The 13118-nt window shown below is 41.2% G+C and overlaps 1 protein-coding gene across 3 annotated transcripts in view; it reads right to left on the bottom strand.

Moving 5' to 3' along the window:
• The window catches only part of Apoo (apolipoprotein O), a 54687-nt gene that overhangs the window by 12106 nt on the left and 29463 nt on the right, over nucleotides 1-13118 (bottom strand). For all 3 annotated transcript variants that reach the window (XM_055606940.1, XM_055606941.1, XM_055606939.1), the window contains exon 6: nucleotides 3974-4065. In XM_055606940.1, coding sequence (XP_055462915.1) covers nucleotides 3974-4065 — 92 coding nt within the window. The remainder of the gene's footprint in view (nucleotides 1-3973; nucleotides 4066-13118) is intronic.

Here is a 13118-nt window from a genome sequence, read left to right as displayed (position 1 = left end):
GTGTGTGTGTGTGTGTGTGTGTGTGTGTGTGTGTGTGTGTGTGTGTGTAGCTACTTACTACAGGAAAGCTTGGGACATATCCATTAAACCTACATAATATGCTGGGGGTATAGTTCAATAGTAGAGCACTTGCCTAGGAAACATCCTGGCTTCAATCTCTAGTACCACAAAACAAAGAGAAAAGAGATTTCTACCTCAGTTTGGTGACTTACATCTATATCTCAGCACTCAGGAGGCTGAGGCAGATAGATTGCTGCAAATTCAAGACAAGCCTGAGTGAAATCCTGTCTCAAAAGGAAGAAACTGTGGTATAACAGAAAAATAAAAACTAAATATTGAAAATAAAATAAAAAAAATAAAGCTAGGAAAAGGATAAGAAGAAAAATAGTCAGGTTACATTTAGTTATCTCTTAAAATGACTTGCCATAAATTATGTGTATATCTTTCATTACTAGTGCTAATGGTCAAACCTGGGATCAGTAGCATTATGCATGCTACTGATACCTACATCTCAGCTCCCAAAAGATTCTATCTTCTAAGCGAAATGTAGGAGACCACTGATGATATGAGAAATTCCTAAAATCCCAAAAAGAAAGAAACATCTACCTAACCCATCTAGTACCCACCCTTGTACATTACAGCCAACTAGCTCAAACTTAGGTGAAAATCACTCATTCGTTTTAAAGACTTGGATGTAAAAATGTGAACTCAATGGAGATGCTTCTAATTTTCCCAGGCACTGCTATAATGAAGTCTTTTAATTAATATAGGGATTTTGTAGGTAGCATGATCCAAAATTGATCTTCTAACACCCCATGAGGTCCTGGCCTTAGAGAGTCATGACCTTAAAATTTGTTTGCCTATCTTTAGCTAGCTGGCCTGAATTACTGGAGGGAGAGAGAGAGGGAGAGAGAGAGAGCTAGAAACAGAGAGAGACAGAGACAGATAGACAGACAGAGACTGAGACACAGAGGTGTGTGTGTTGCCTGATGTATGTAGTACACCACAGACGTGTGTGATGCCTTCAGAGGTCAAAGGAGGTTAGAAGAGGGCATCAGATCATCTGGGACTGGAACTACAAATAGTTGAGAGCAGCCATGTGAAAATCAAACCGGGGTCCTCTGCAAAAAAACAAAAACAAAAACAAAAACAAAACAAGTGTTCTTCACCACTGAGCCAACTCTCCAGGCACCTAAAAAATTTTTTCCAAGTATTGGGTCTTCAAAAACTGCTTCTAGTAATTTTCATTCATTGGTTCTTACAACAAAGAATGCTGATTGCTCTATACCATAACACTTCAAAATCGTGTTTGTGTGTTTGCTTGTGTGTGTGTGTGTGTGCTCATGTGCACACAGGTACATGTACATCTGTCATGTGTATACAGCTAAATATGAAGGCCAAAAGAGGGCATCAGGTCCACTAGACTGGAGTTACAGGTGGTTGTGAGCTCCCTAATGTGGGTGCTGCGAATCAAAAACTTTTGGATGAACAGGAACAGCTCTTAACCATGGGGCCCTCCAGCCGTAACACTTAGAATTTTAAAAAGTTGTTATCATTCTCTTCCTAATTTTTGTATTGTTAATCTTTGTATTGTTTTACAAACCACTTTCACATGAGTTATCCCTATACTACAGAACACTAAGAACATGAAGACTATTAATGAGGATATACTCAAGGGCCAACTGATTTGTCTGCAGTACCAATGCTTGTAAAAAAGAGAGGTCTCCACCCCCCTCCCTGAGGGGGGAGCAGCCTTGCCAGGCCAAAGAGAAGGACAGTGCAGCAGCCAGTCCTAATGAGACCTGATAGACTAGAGTCAGATGGAAGGGGAAGAGGGCCTCCCCTATCAGTGGACTTGGAGAGGGGCATGGGAGGAGATGAGGGAGGGAGGGTGGTATTGGAAGAAAGTGAGGAAGGAGGCTATAGCTGGGATATAAAGTGAATAAACTATAATTAATCTGAAAAAATAAAATTTTAATTAAAGAAAGAGGTCTCTGTAACATGCCAATTTCTGCAAATCATATTCCTCAGTTGTACCTACTACTCTTAAAATATGGTATGTTAAGAGTCTTGGGCTCCTTTTTAGATATGTTAAGGAAATAACACATATGATGCTGCTGTTCTTGGTTTTTTACATTTCTGAAAGGAAAATAACGATTTCTATCAATACGAGGGTAACTTTTCTTTTTTTGTAATTTGGGCCTGGAACTTTTACACATGCTAGGCAAGTGCTCTGCCACCAAGCTACTACTTCCCCTGCCCCAAATTATGGTGATTTTATATTATTTTTATCTATATACTACGGAACAGAACAGAATTTAAGTGGTTAAATGGTCTGCCCAAGATTGGGCAGGTTTCTAAGAAAGGTTTCTAAGAAAGAAAATTGAAAATGTAAAAAAAGAACTAAACAACATGATATAACATTGGAAAACCTCTTTCAAGGTTAGTGCTTTTCTGGCTTGTTTTCTTGGAGTAAAATATGCATGACATGATTTTTAAAAGCAAATAAAATTTAAAATGAGAAAAATATATACATAACACAAAATTTACCATTTTAATTGATTTTAATTGTTATATCATAAATGAGTATCATTCAGGGCAGTAAAGCTATCCTTACTGCTCAACCATTACCACTATTCACTTTCCGTATCTTTTCATCATGTCCTACTACCTTGGTGGTAAATACAGAAGATGTTTTGCAACAAATGCTGAGTTACAGAAGGCAAAAAAGGTACCTCTTTGTGAGGACAGCCACACCTGATTCACAACCAGCAGCCAGCCCCTGCCCACCATTTACTTCTTAAACTTGAAGAAACTAGAATGATGTTTAATGCCTTTTCTTTTCTCAAAGCAAGGCAGACATCATTCATTCTTCCTGAGCTGGAGCGGAGGCTGGGACAGGAACGTTAACAACCTGCCTCCAGGACTGTTACAAACAATCTGAAGGTAATGATGGAAAGGTCCTGCCTGTTCTCATTACCAAACATATCAATTTCTCACTGCTGTGGCCATTAGATTCCCACCTACAACTGAAACCCATGGGAATTAAGACTTCTGTCATGAGGAATCCAAGGAGCTCAGTGTTGGGCTGGGCTGGCTCATGATTCTAATGACTGCACTGCTGTCTCTTCCTAAGACAGCATCTCCATGTAATATGGAAGCTCTGGCAAGTGGATCCCTATTTTCCTAAGCTGCAGAGTACCTCTCACCGATTTTCCCAGGGATTCTATATGTACAGCGCCACTGACTTCAGACCAGTATCTAAAGCTTATTCTCAAATATCATGACATTCGAATCACCTGGAAGACCAGCTAAAACACAGATGGCTAGTCCACATGCTTACACTGCCTGATTCAATTAGCCTGAAGTGGAGCCTGAGAATTTGCATCTCTGACAAGTTCCCAGGACATGTTGATACTACTGATCTTAAGACTATGCCTGGAAACCCTGTGGTCTACCTTTACCCAAGTTATCAGCCAACTGTGCTCTATCTACTTGTCATGATGTCATCAAATTAAGGTCTAAAGAGTAAGAGAAGGACAGTTAACTGAAAATCCCAAATACAATCCCCACAACAGAGACGACCACACACCTGATGCCACAGTAATGAAAGTGAGTCTAGCACCAATACCAGGGAGAAAGCATGAAGTCTAGAGCACAGTCTGTACAGATAATACCAATGAGGGCAGGCTGAAAGTAGCCTGTAATTATCAGCTTTGGAAGTTGAGTCTTTAGATTTCTACATAAGTATGTGAATGCTATCTTAAATTTTCTTGGATTAATATTCAAGTTAGTACGCATTCTGTGAACACTGACATTACTGACATGAGATAAATGGTGGGAGAAAAAAACTTTTAAATTGGCTATAAAATAAATTGTAGTTTGGTGTTTTAAGAACTGCAAAATAAAATAAACCAGAAAGTCACACAAAAGCTGGAACAAAGAACATCCTTGCATACTGGGTCTGACTCACCTGGGCAATGGAGATGGCTTGTTGTGGGTAATAGATAGAGGCACCTAATCCCATGAAAAAAGGAGGATACACCAGCTTCTTTATTTTTGAACCTGATCAATAAAAAGTGGTACATACTATCAGATGATTTATATCCTTACTCTCACAATTTGCCTTATACTTTCAATGCCAAATAAGACATCTTAGACCCTAAATGGAGACATTACTTAATAGTGCATATAACAAAATGAACTGCTAATTCTTTACAGCTCTGCAATATAAAAAATCCATACATTTCACCCATTTAAAGTACAAAAATACGGTCTTTGGCTTCACCTCTTATAATGTATAAGAGAGAAAGAAGGATAGAGGGGAGATAGAGAGATAGACATCCCTGAATCCAATTTCTTATTTCCTCTTTACTTGTAGCTGGTCTTTGCAACTTTGTGGGTTCTTTTTTCCCACTCTTTATCCCCCCAAATTCACCCCCATCACTAGATAGAAGAGAAAGGCTAGAGGGGAGGGAGAGAGATAAAGATCCTTAATTTAACTTCTTTTTTGTTTCTTGTTAACCGCAACTACTAACAAACCTCAAACAATCCCCCTGAATAGCCAACTACCAGCCACCCCATTTCTCAGGGCCCTAGCATTTATAAACCCTCTGAAAAGTTCCCAGCATTCCAAATATCACACAATTGAAGAACTATCTGCAGCTGGCAAAACCATGCCTCTGCTAGAGCAGGAGGCAAATCGTAGTCAGCTGCAGTGGACAGTCCAAAGTAGCCCCATATCCCCATACCTGAAATTAAAAGGATAACACATTCTTATAATATTTCTGTGTTTTTAAAGAAACCAAAATTTCAGAATTCTCACTGCAACAATGACTTCTATTGTATTCACAAAGCTGTGTAACCATCATCACAATCAATTCTATTATTCTCAAAGCCCTCACCTTTGAGGGTAAAACATGCTTAGCATGCACAAGGCCCTAAAATTCCCCAGTACCAAAAAAAAAAAAAATGGAAGGAAGGAAGGTAGAAAAGTTAGGAAGGAAAGAAGGAACTCGGCCAGTACCATCCTCCATCCCCACAAATAAACACATAAGGCTAAGGGAAACTTATTTTTGATCTCTATGGATTTACCTACTCTAGTAATTTTATATATGTGGAATCATATCAAGTATGATTCTTTGCAACTGACTTCCTTCACTGAACAAATATTTCAATAGAGCCACTATTAATTAATTAATGCAATGTTGCCTAAATTGGCCTGAAAGTATGTATGTTTTTCTAGGTTTTGTTTGTGTTGCTTTGCTTTTTGACTTCGTTTTGCTTTTTGAGATAATCTCACTATGTAGCCCAGACTAGACTTAAACTTGTGACTTTTCTGCCTCTGCTTATTTTGTGGTAGGATCACAGGTGTGGGATTACAGGGCTAGGATTACCGGCATACCCAATTTGAGATCATCATTTCTAAAAAAAAACAAAAAAAGTTTAAAAAAAAAAGCCTATATAAATACAAAAGACAATTGTTCTTTTCCTCTCCTTCCTGAGAGTTCATTAAAAAAGTACTAAGAGAATCTGGAGGGAGGCGGGGCAAGATGGCGGCGCCGGGAGGACTCTCATTCTGAGGAGCAGCACAGCAGGATTGGCACAGTGACCAGCGATCGGAACTCGCGGCCATAAAACACAAGTGGTTGTGTTTCTCAGGTGAGAGGATACCCCACGGTGGGGGATTCGATCAGCTTTAACTCACCGGGCTAAACCGCGGAAGAGATCCCCGTTCCGCCAGGCGCTTGGTCGTCAGCCCAGAGCTACCCGCCAGCGCGATCTGGTCACGGTCCCAGACTGAACTGTGGGCCCACAACACCATAGACTGGATTTCCCAGTCGAGAGATAACCCCACGGAGCAGGAAACGATTGGGACCAACCTCAGGTTACCCAGACATCCCCTGGAAAAGACTCGGGTTCCGCGGGTGCCCCAGGAGCCAGCCCGGACCCATTGCCGGGACAAAGGCGCCTGCCTGCACAGAGCCCTGCCTGCGCGCATGATTCGCCGCCTCAGATAGAACTGTGGGCACCAGGGCACCAGACTGCGTGTCTCTGGCAGGAGGAAACCCCCAGCGGAGGGGGTCAGCAGCTCTAACGCTTAGGACACCCAGCACCAAAACACTTCCTGGACTCACGCAGACTCTAGTGCAGGCAGAAGCGCTGTGCTCTGCCGCCATTGTTGCGTTCCCCTGGGGCACTGGGACACACAGCTGCATCCTCAGACCGGCAGGAGCCGAAGAGCCATTACAGCAGCCCTCAGATACTGTGCCAGGGATCGGCCAGTTGTCCCTGGCTGGACTGCCAAAACTGTGGGAATCCCTGATCCTTCAGGGGGGCTGCACCCACAGCGTCTGGACCAGAGTGGTGCCTACAGCCGCCATCCCAGACAGAGACACACAGCTTCTGGTCCAGAGTGAGGCACCCAGCCTGCAGACCAGAGCAGTGCCCCCAGGCGCCAACTCAACCTAGGTGCACATCCTCCAGGTCCAGAACAGAGCAATCAGCCTTTGGCCCAGAGACTTGCTGAGTGCACCTCCCACTTTCTCAGACAGAACTGTGCGCCCCAGGATAACAGACTGAGTTTCCCTGTTGGGAGAAAACCCCACAGCTAGGGAATCAGCAGTCTCTTCAAGAGGACTGTACATGGAAATTTAGTGAGCAGCAGCACACTAAATTTATAACAAGAAACCCAGCAGTGGGGCAGCTGTCTTGAGAAATTTTATGGGTAAGGGGAGATCCCCCCCTGCCTAACATAGACCACAGCTACTACTCAGGGCTATAAACCTGAGGTGAGCAGTGGCAACTCCGGAGAAACACTGGCCATACAGTGACCATAACCAAAAAGCAGAGAAGGACTCCTTCAGGAAAAATCATCTTCCGGCCAAGGGGATACTCCCTACCTCAGGACACCAGGAAGCACAGAAACTAACAGCCAAAACCTAAATCAGCCCAATGGGTAGAGGTCAGCGTAAAGGCTCAACCAACAAAAGACAGAGCAATATGGCATCTCCAGAACCCAGCCATCCAGGGGCGAACAGCCCTGAACAATGCAGCATAATAGAAAATCAAGAAGATGACCTTACATCTATGTTGATGAAGAGAATAATAGAGGAAACAGATAAAATACGTAAAGAATTAGAGGAAGATAAAACCAAACAGATCATGGCTATCCGTAAAGAAATGGAGGAAGATAAAGACAAGCAAATTAGGGCCATCCGTGAAGAAATACGGGAAGATGCAGCCAACCAGCTTGTGGCCTTCAGAGAAGAAATAATTAAATCACTGAAAGAAATAAAAGAGACAGAGTTGAAGGAACTAAAAGAAAAAGAGGAAAATACAAGCAGACAGGTAAAGGAAGTAACCAAAACAACTCAAGACCTGAAGATAGAACTAGAAAAATTAAAGAAAACACAAATGGAGGAAATAATGGAGAGGAAGAATTTAGGGAAGAAAACAGGAACTACAGAGGTAAGCATAACCAACAGAATACAAGAAATGGAAGAAAGAATCTCAGGTGTAGAAGATACAATGGAAGAAATCGATGTATCTGTCAAAGAAAATGTTAAATCCAAAAAATTCCTGACACAGACCGTCCAAGAAATCCAAGACAATATGAAAAGACAAAACCTAAGAATAATAGGAATAGAGGAAAAAGAAGACTCCCTTCTCCAAGGCCCAGAAAATATTTTCAACAAAATCATTGAAGAAAATTTCCCCAAGTTAAAGGAGAAGCCAATAAGGATACATGAGGCCTACAGAACACCCAACAAATTTGGCCAGAAAAGAAAATCCTCCCGCCACATAATAATCAAAACAGTAAGTATACAGAACAAAGAAAAAATACTAAAAGCTGCAAGGGAAAAAGGCCAAGTAAGATATAATGGCAAACCCATTAGAATCACACCTGACTTTTCAACAGAAACTATGAAAGCCAGAAGGGCCTGGACAGATATCATGCAGACCCTAAGAGAACACAGATGTCAACCCAGGCTACTATACCCTGCAAAACTCTCAGTCCTCATAGACGGAGAAAACAAGATATTCAATGACAAAAACAAATTTCAACAATACCTACACACAAATCCAGCATTACAGAAGACACTGGAAGGGAAAATACAACCCAAGAAAATTAGCTTCTGTCAAGAAAACACAGGAAATAATTAACCTTACTACAGCAAAACAAAAAGCAACCAAGCACACAACCTTATGAACACAGCCAACATCAAAATCAAAGGATCTAACAGCCACTGGTCATTAATCTCTCTCAACATCAATGGACTCAACTCTCCAGTAAAAAGACACAGATTAACAGAATGGATACGTAAACAAAACCCAGCAATCTGTTGCATACAAGAAACACACCTAAGACACAAAGATAGACATTACCTGAGGGTAAAAGGTTGGAAGATGACTTTCCAAGCAAATGGACCCAAGAAACAAGCAGGAGTAGCCATTCTAATATCTGATAAAATAGACTTTCAACCAAAATTAATAAAAAGAGATGAGGAAGGACACTTCATACTCATCAAGGGAAAATTCCACCAGGAAGACATCACAATCCTGAACATCTATGCCCCAAATACAAGAGCACCCACATTTGTAAAAGAAACATTGATAAAATTTAAACCACATATAGATCCAAACACATTAATAGTGGGAGACTTCAACACCCCACTCTCAACAAAGGACAGGTCAACAAAACAGAAATTAAACAAAGAAACAATATCTCTGACAGAGGTCATGAATCAAATGGACCTCACAGACATCTACAGAACTTTACACCCAAACACAAAAGAATTTACCTTCTTCTCAGCACCTCATGGAACCTTCTCCAAAATAGACCATATAGTTGGTCACAAAGCAAGCCTCAACAGATACAAGAAGACTGAAATAATCCCTTGTATCCTGTCTGATCACCATGGAATAAAGCTGGACTTCAACAACAACAGAAATAGCAAAAAGCCTACACACTCATGGAAACTGAACAACTTGTTACTAAATGACAGCTGGGTCAGGGAGGAAATAAAGAAAGAAATTAAAGCCTTTCTAGAACTCAATGAAAATGAAGACACAACATACCCTAACTTGTGGGACACAATGAAAGCAGTGCTAAGAGGAAAGTTCATAGCACTAAGTGCCTTCAAGAAGAAATTCGAGATAGCTCATTCAAGCAACTTAATGGCCCACTTAAAAACCCTAGAAAAAGAAGAAGCAGACACACCAAAAAGGAGTAGACGGCTGGAAATAATCAAACTCAGGGCTGAAATCAATCAATTAGAAACAAATAAAACAATCCAAAGAATCAATGAAACCAAGAGCTGGTTCTTTGAGAAAATCAACAAGATCGACAAACCCTTAGCCAAGCTAACTAAAAGGCAGAGAGACACCACCCAAATCAACAAAATCAGAAATGAAAGGGGGGACATAACTGCAGACACTGAGGAAATCCAAACAACCATTAGGACTTACTTCAAAAGTCTATATGCCACAAAATTTGAAAATCTAAATGAAATGGACAATTTTCTTGATCGATTTGACTCACCAAAGCTGAATCAGTACCAGGTAAATCAACTAAATAGTCCTATATCCCCCAAAGAAATAGAAGCAGTCATCAAAAGTCTCCCATCCAAAAAAAGCCCAGGACCAGATGGCTTCAGCGCAGAATTCTACCAGACCTTCAAAGAAGAGCTAACTCCAATTCTCTTGAAACTATTCCACAAAATAGAAACAGAAGGAACATTACCAAACTCATTCTATGAAGCCACAATCACCTTAGTACCTAAACCTCACAAAGACTCAACAAAGAAAGAGAATTTCAGGCCAATCTCCCTTATGAACATTGATGCAAAAATACTTAACAAAATACTTGCAAACCGAATCCAAGAACACATCAAAGATATTATCCACTATGACCAAGTAGGCTTCATCCCAGGTATGCAGGGGTGGTTCAATATACGGAAATCCATCAATGTGATCCACCATATTAACAAACTGAAAGAAAAAAACCACATGGTAATCTCCCTAGATGCTGAAAAAGCATTTGACAAAATCCAACATCCATTCATGTTTAAAGTACTGGAGAGATCAGGGATACAAGGCACATATCTAAACATAGTAAAGGCGATATACAGCAAGCCTATAGCCAACATCAAACTGAACGGAGAGAAACTTAAAGCAATCCCACTGAAATCAGGGACAAGACAAGGCTGCCCACTGTCTCCATATCTCTTCAACATAGTGCTGGAAGTCCTTGCTAGAGCAATAAGACAGTCGAAGGAGATCAAGGGGATACAGATGGGAAAGTAAGAAGTCAAATTATCACTATTTGCAGATGATATGATAGTATATATGAGTGACCCCAAAAACTCTACCAGGGAACTCCTACAGCTGATAAACACCTTCAGCAAAGTGGCCGGATACAAAATTAACTCAAAAAAATCAGTAGCACTCCTGTATACAAAAGACAAAAGGGCTGAGAAAGAAATTAGAGAAACAACACCATTCACAATAGCCACAAATGATATAAAGTACCTTGGTGTAACCCTAACCAAGCAAGTCAAAGACTTGTATGAAAAAAATTTCAAGTCTCTGAAGAAAGAATTAGAGGAAGATATGAGAAGATGGAAAGATCTCCCATGCTCATGGCTTGGCAGGATTAACATAGTAAAAATGGCCATCTTACCAAAAGCAATCTACAGATTTAATGCAATTCCCATCAAATTGCCAACACAATTCTTTACAGACCTGGAAAGAAAAATTCTCAACTTCGTATGGAATAACAAGAAACCGAGAATTGCTAAAACAATCCTCTACAATAAAAGATCTTCTGGAGGTATCTCCATCCCTGATCTCAAGCTGTACTATAGAGCAACAGTTATAAAAACTGCATGGTACTGGCATAGAAACAGAATGGTGGATCAATGGAATCGAACAGAAGACCCAGAAATAAACCCACACACTTACGGACACCTGATTTTTGACAAAGATGCCAAAACCATACAATGGAAAAAAGATAGCATCTTTAACAAATGGTGCTGGTCCAACTGGATGTCTACATGTAGAAAAATGAAAATAGATCCATACTTATCACCCTGCACAAAACTGAAGTCCAAGTGGATCAAAGACCTCAACATAAAACCAGACACATTAAATCGGCTAGAAAAAAAAGTGGGGAATACCCTAGAACTCATTGGTACAGGAGAAAACTTCCTGAACAGAACACCAACAGCACAGGCTCTAAGAGCAACAATCAATAAATGGGACCTCATGAAATTGAAAAGCTTCTGTAAAGCAAAGGACACCGTCATCAAAACAAAGCGACTGCCTACAGATTGGGAAAGAATCATCACCAACCCTCTATCTGACAGAGGACTCATATCCAATATATATAAAGAACTAAACAAGCTGAAAAGCAACAAACCAAGTAATCCACTTAAAAAATGGCCAACAGAGCTAAAGAGAGAATTCTCTGCAGAGGAATATCGAATGGCAGAGAAGCACTTACAGAAATGCTCAACCTCATTAGCCATTAGGGAAATGCAAATCAAAACAACCCTGAGATTTCACCTTACACCCATCAGAATGGCCAAGATGAAAATCTCAAGGGACAACACATGCTGGAGAGGTTGTGGAGAAAGGGGAACCCTTCTCCACTGCTGGTGGGAATGTAAACTGGTACAACCACTCTGGAAATCAATCTGGCGCTTTCTCAGACAACTAGGAATAGCGCTTCCTCAAGATCCAGCCATACCACTCCTAGGCATATACCCAAAAGAGGCGCAAGTACACAACAAGGACATTTGTTCAACCATGTTTGTAGCAGCTTTATTTGTAATAGCCAGAAGCTGGAAACAACCCAGATGCCCCTCAACTGAAGAATGGATGCAGAAACTGTGGTACATCTATACAATGGAGTATTACTCAGCAATGAAAAATAAGGAAATCATGAAATTTGCAAGTAAATAGTGGGACCTGGAAAGGATCATCCTGAGTGAGTTGACCCAGAAGCAAAAAGACACACATGGTATATACTCACTCATATAAACATACAATATACAATAAACCCACTAAAATCTGTACATCTAAACAAACTAAGCAAAAGAGAGGACCCTAACTAAAATGTTCAATCCCCATCCTGAAAGGCAAAGAGGATGGACATCAGAAGAAAACGAAAATAGGAAACAACCTCGGAACCCGCTACAGAGGGCCTCTGAAAGCCAGAAGAAAACAGGAAACAACCTTGAAACCTGCCACAGAGGGCCTCTGAAAGCTTCTGCAGTATAGACTGTCAAAGCAGATGCTGAGCCTGATGGCCAACTGATGGGCAGAGTGAATGGAATTTTATGTAAGAAGTGGGAAATAGTAAGAGCTGGAGGGAACGGGAACTCCACAAGCAGAGCAACAGAACAAGATAATTTGAACACAGGGAACTTCCCAGAGACTCATACTCCAACCAAGGACTATTCGTGGAGATGACCTGGAACCCCTGCACAGGTGTAGCCCATGGCAGTTCAGTGTCCAAGTGGGTTACATAGTAATGGGAAGAGGGACTGCCTCTGACATAATCTGATTGGCCTGCTCGTTGATCACTTCCCCCTAAGGGGGGAGCAGCCTTACCAGGCCACAGTAGAGGACAAGGCAGCCACTTTTGATGAGAACTGATAGACTAAGATCAGAAAGAAGAGGAGAACCTCCCCTATCAGTGGACTTGGGGAGTGGCATGCATGTAGAAAGGGGAGGGAGGGTGGGATCGGTAGGGGAGGAGGGAGGGGCTTATGGGGGGATACAAAATGAATAATGTGTAATTAATAAAAAAAAAGTATAAAAAAAAAGTACTAAGAGAAAAGCATACAGATCAGAAAACTCAGAGTGGCCACTGGCAGATAGCAAATAATGCAGGCTGGGGTTGTACATCAGTGGTAGATTACTTGTTTAGCTTAAGTAAAGCCCTGGGTTTCATTTCCAGCACAACAAAAAAAGTGTCAACTGTTAGGAATGTAGCACAGTTGATAAAGCACTTGCCTGTCATGTACAAGATCCTAGGCTGCTCCCCCCAATAGGCACGCGCGCACACACACACACACACACACACACACACACACACACACACACACACA

Source organism: Psammomys obesus, unplaced genomic scaffold (assembly GCF_907164565.1).
Source record: "Psammomys obesus unplaced genomic scaffold, mPsaObe1.curated_primary_1811, whole genome shotgun sequence".
Classification (NCBI taxonomy): Eukaryota; Metazoa; Chordata; class Mammalia; order Rodentia; family Muridae; genus Psammomys; species Psammomys obesus.
Note: the sequence above shows the minus strand (reverse complement) of the source record. Positions and strands in the feature narration are given on the sequence as shown.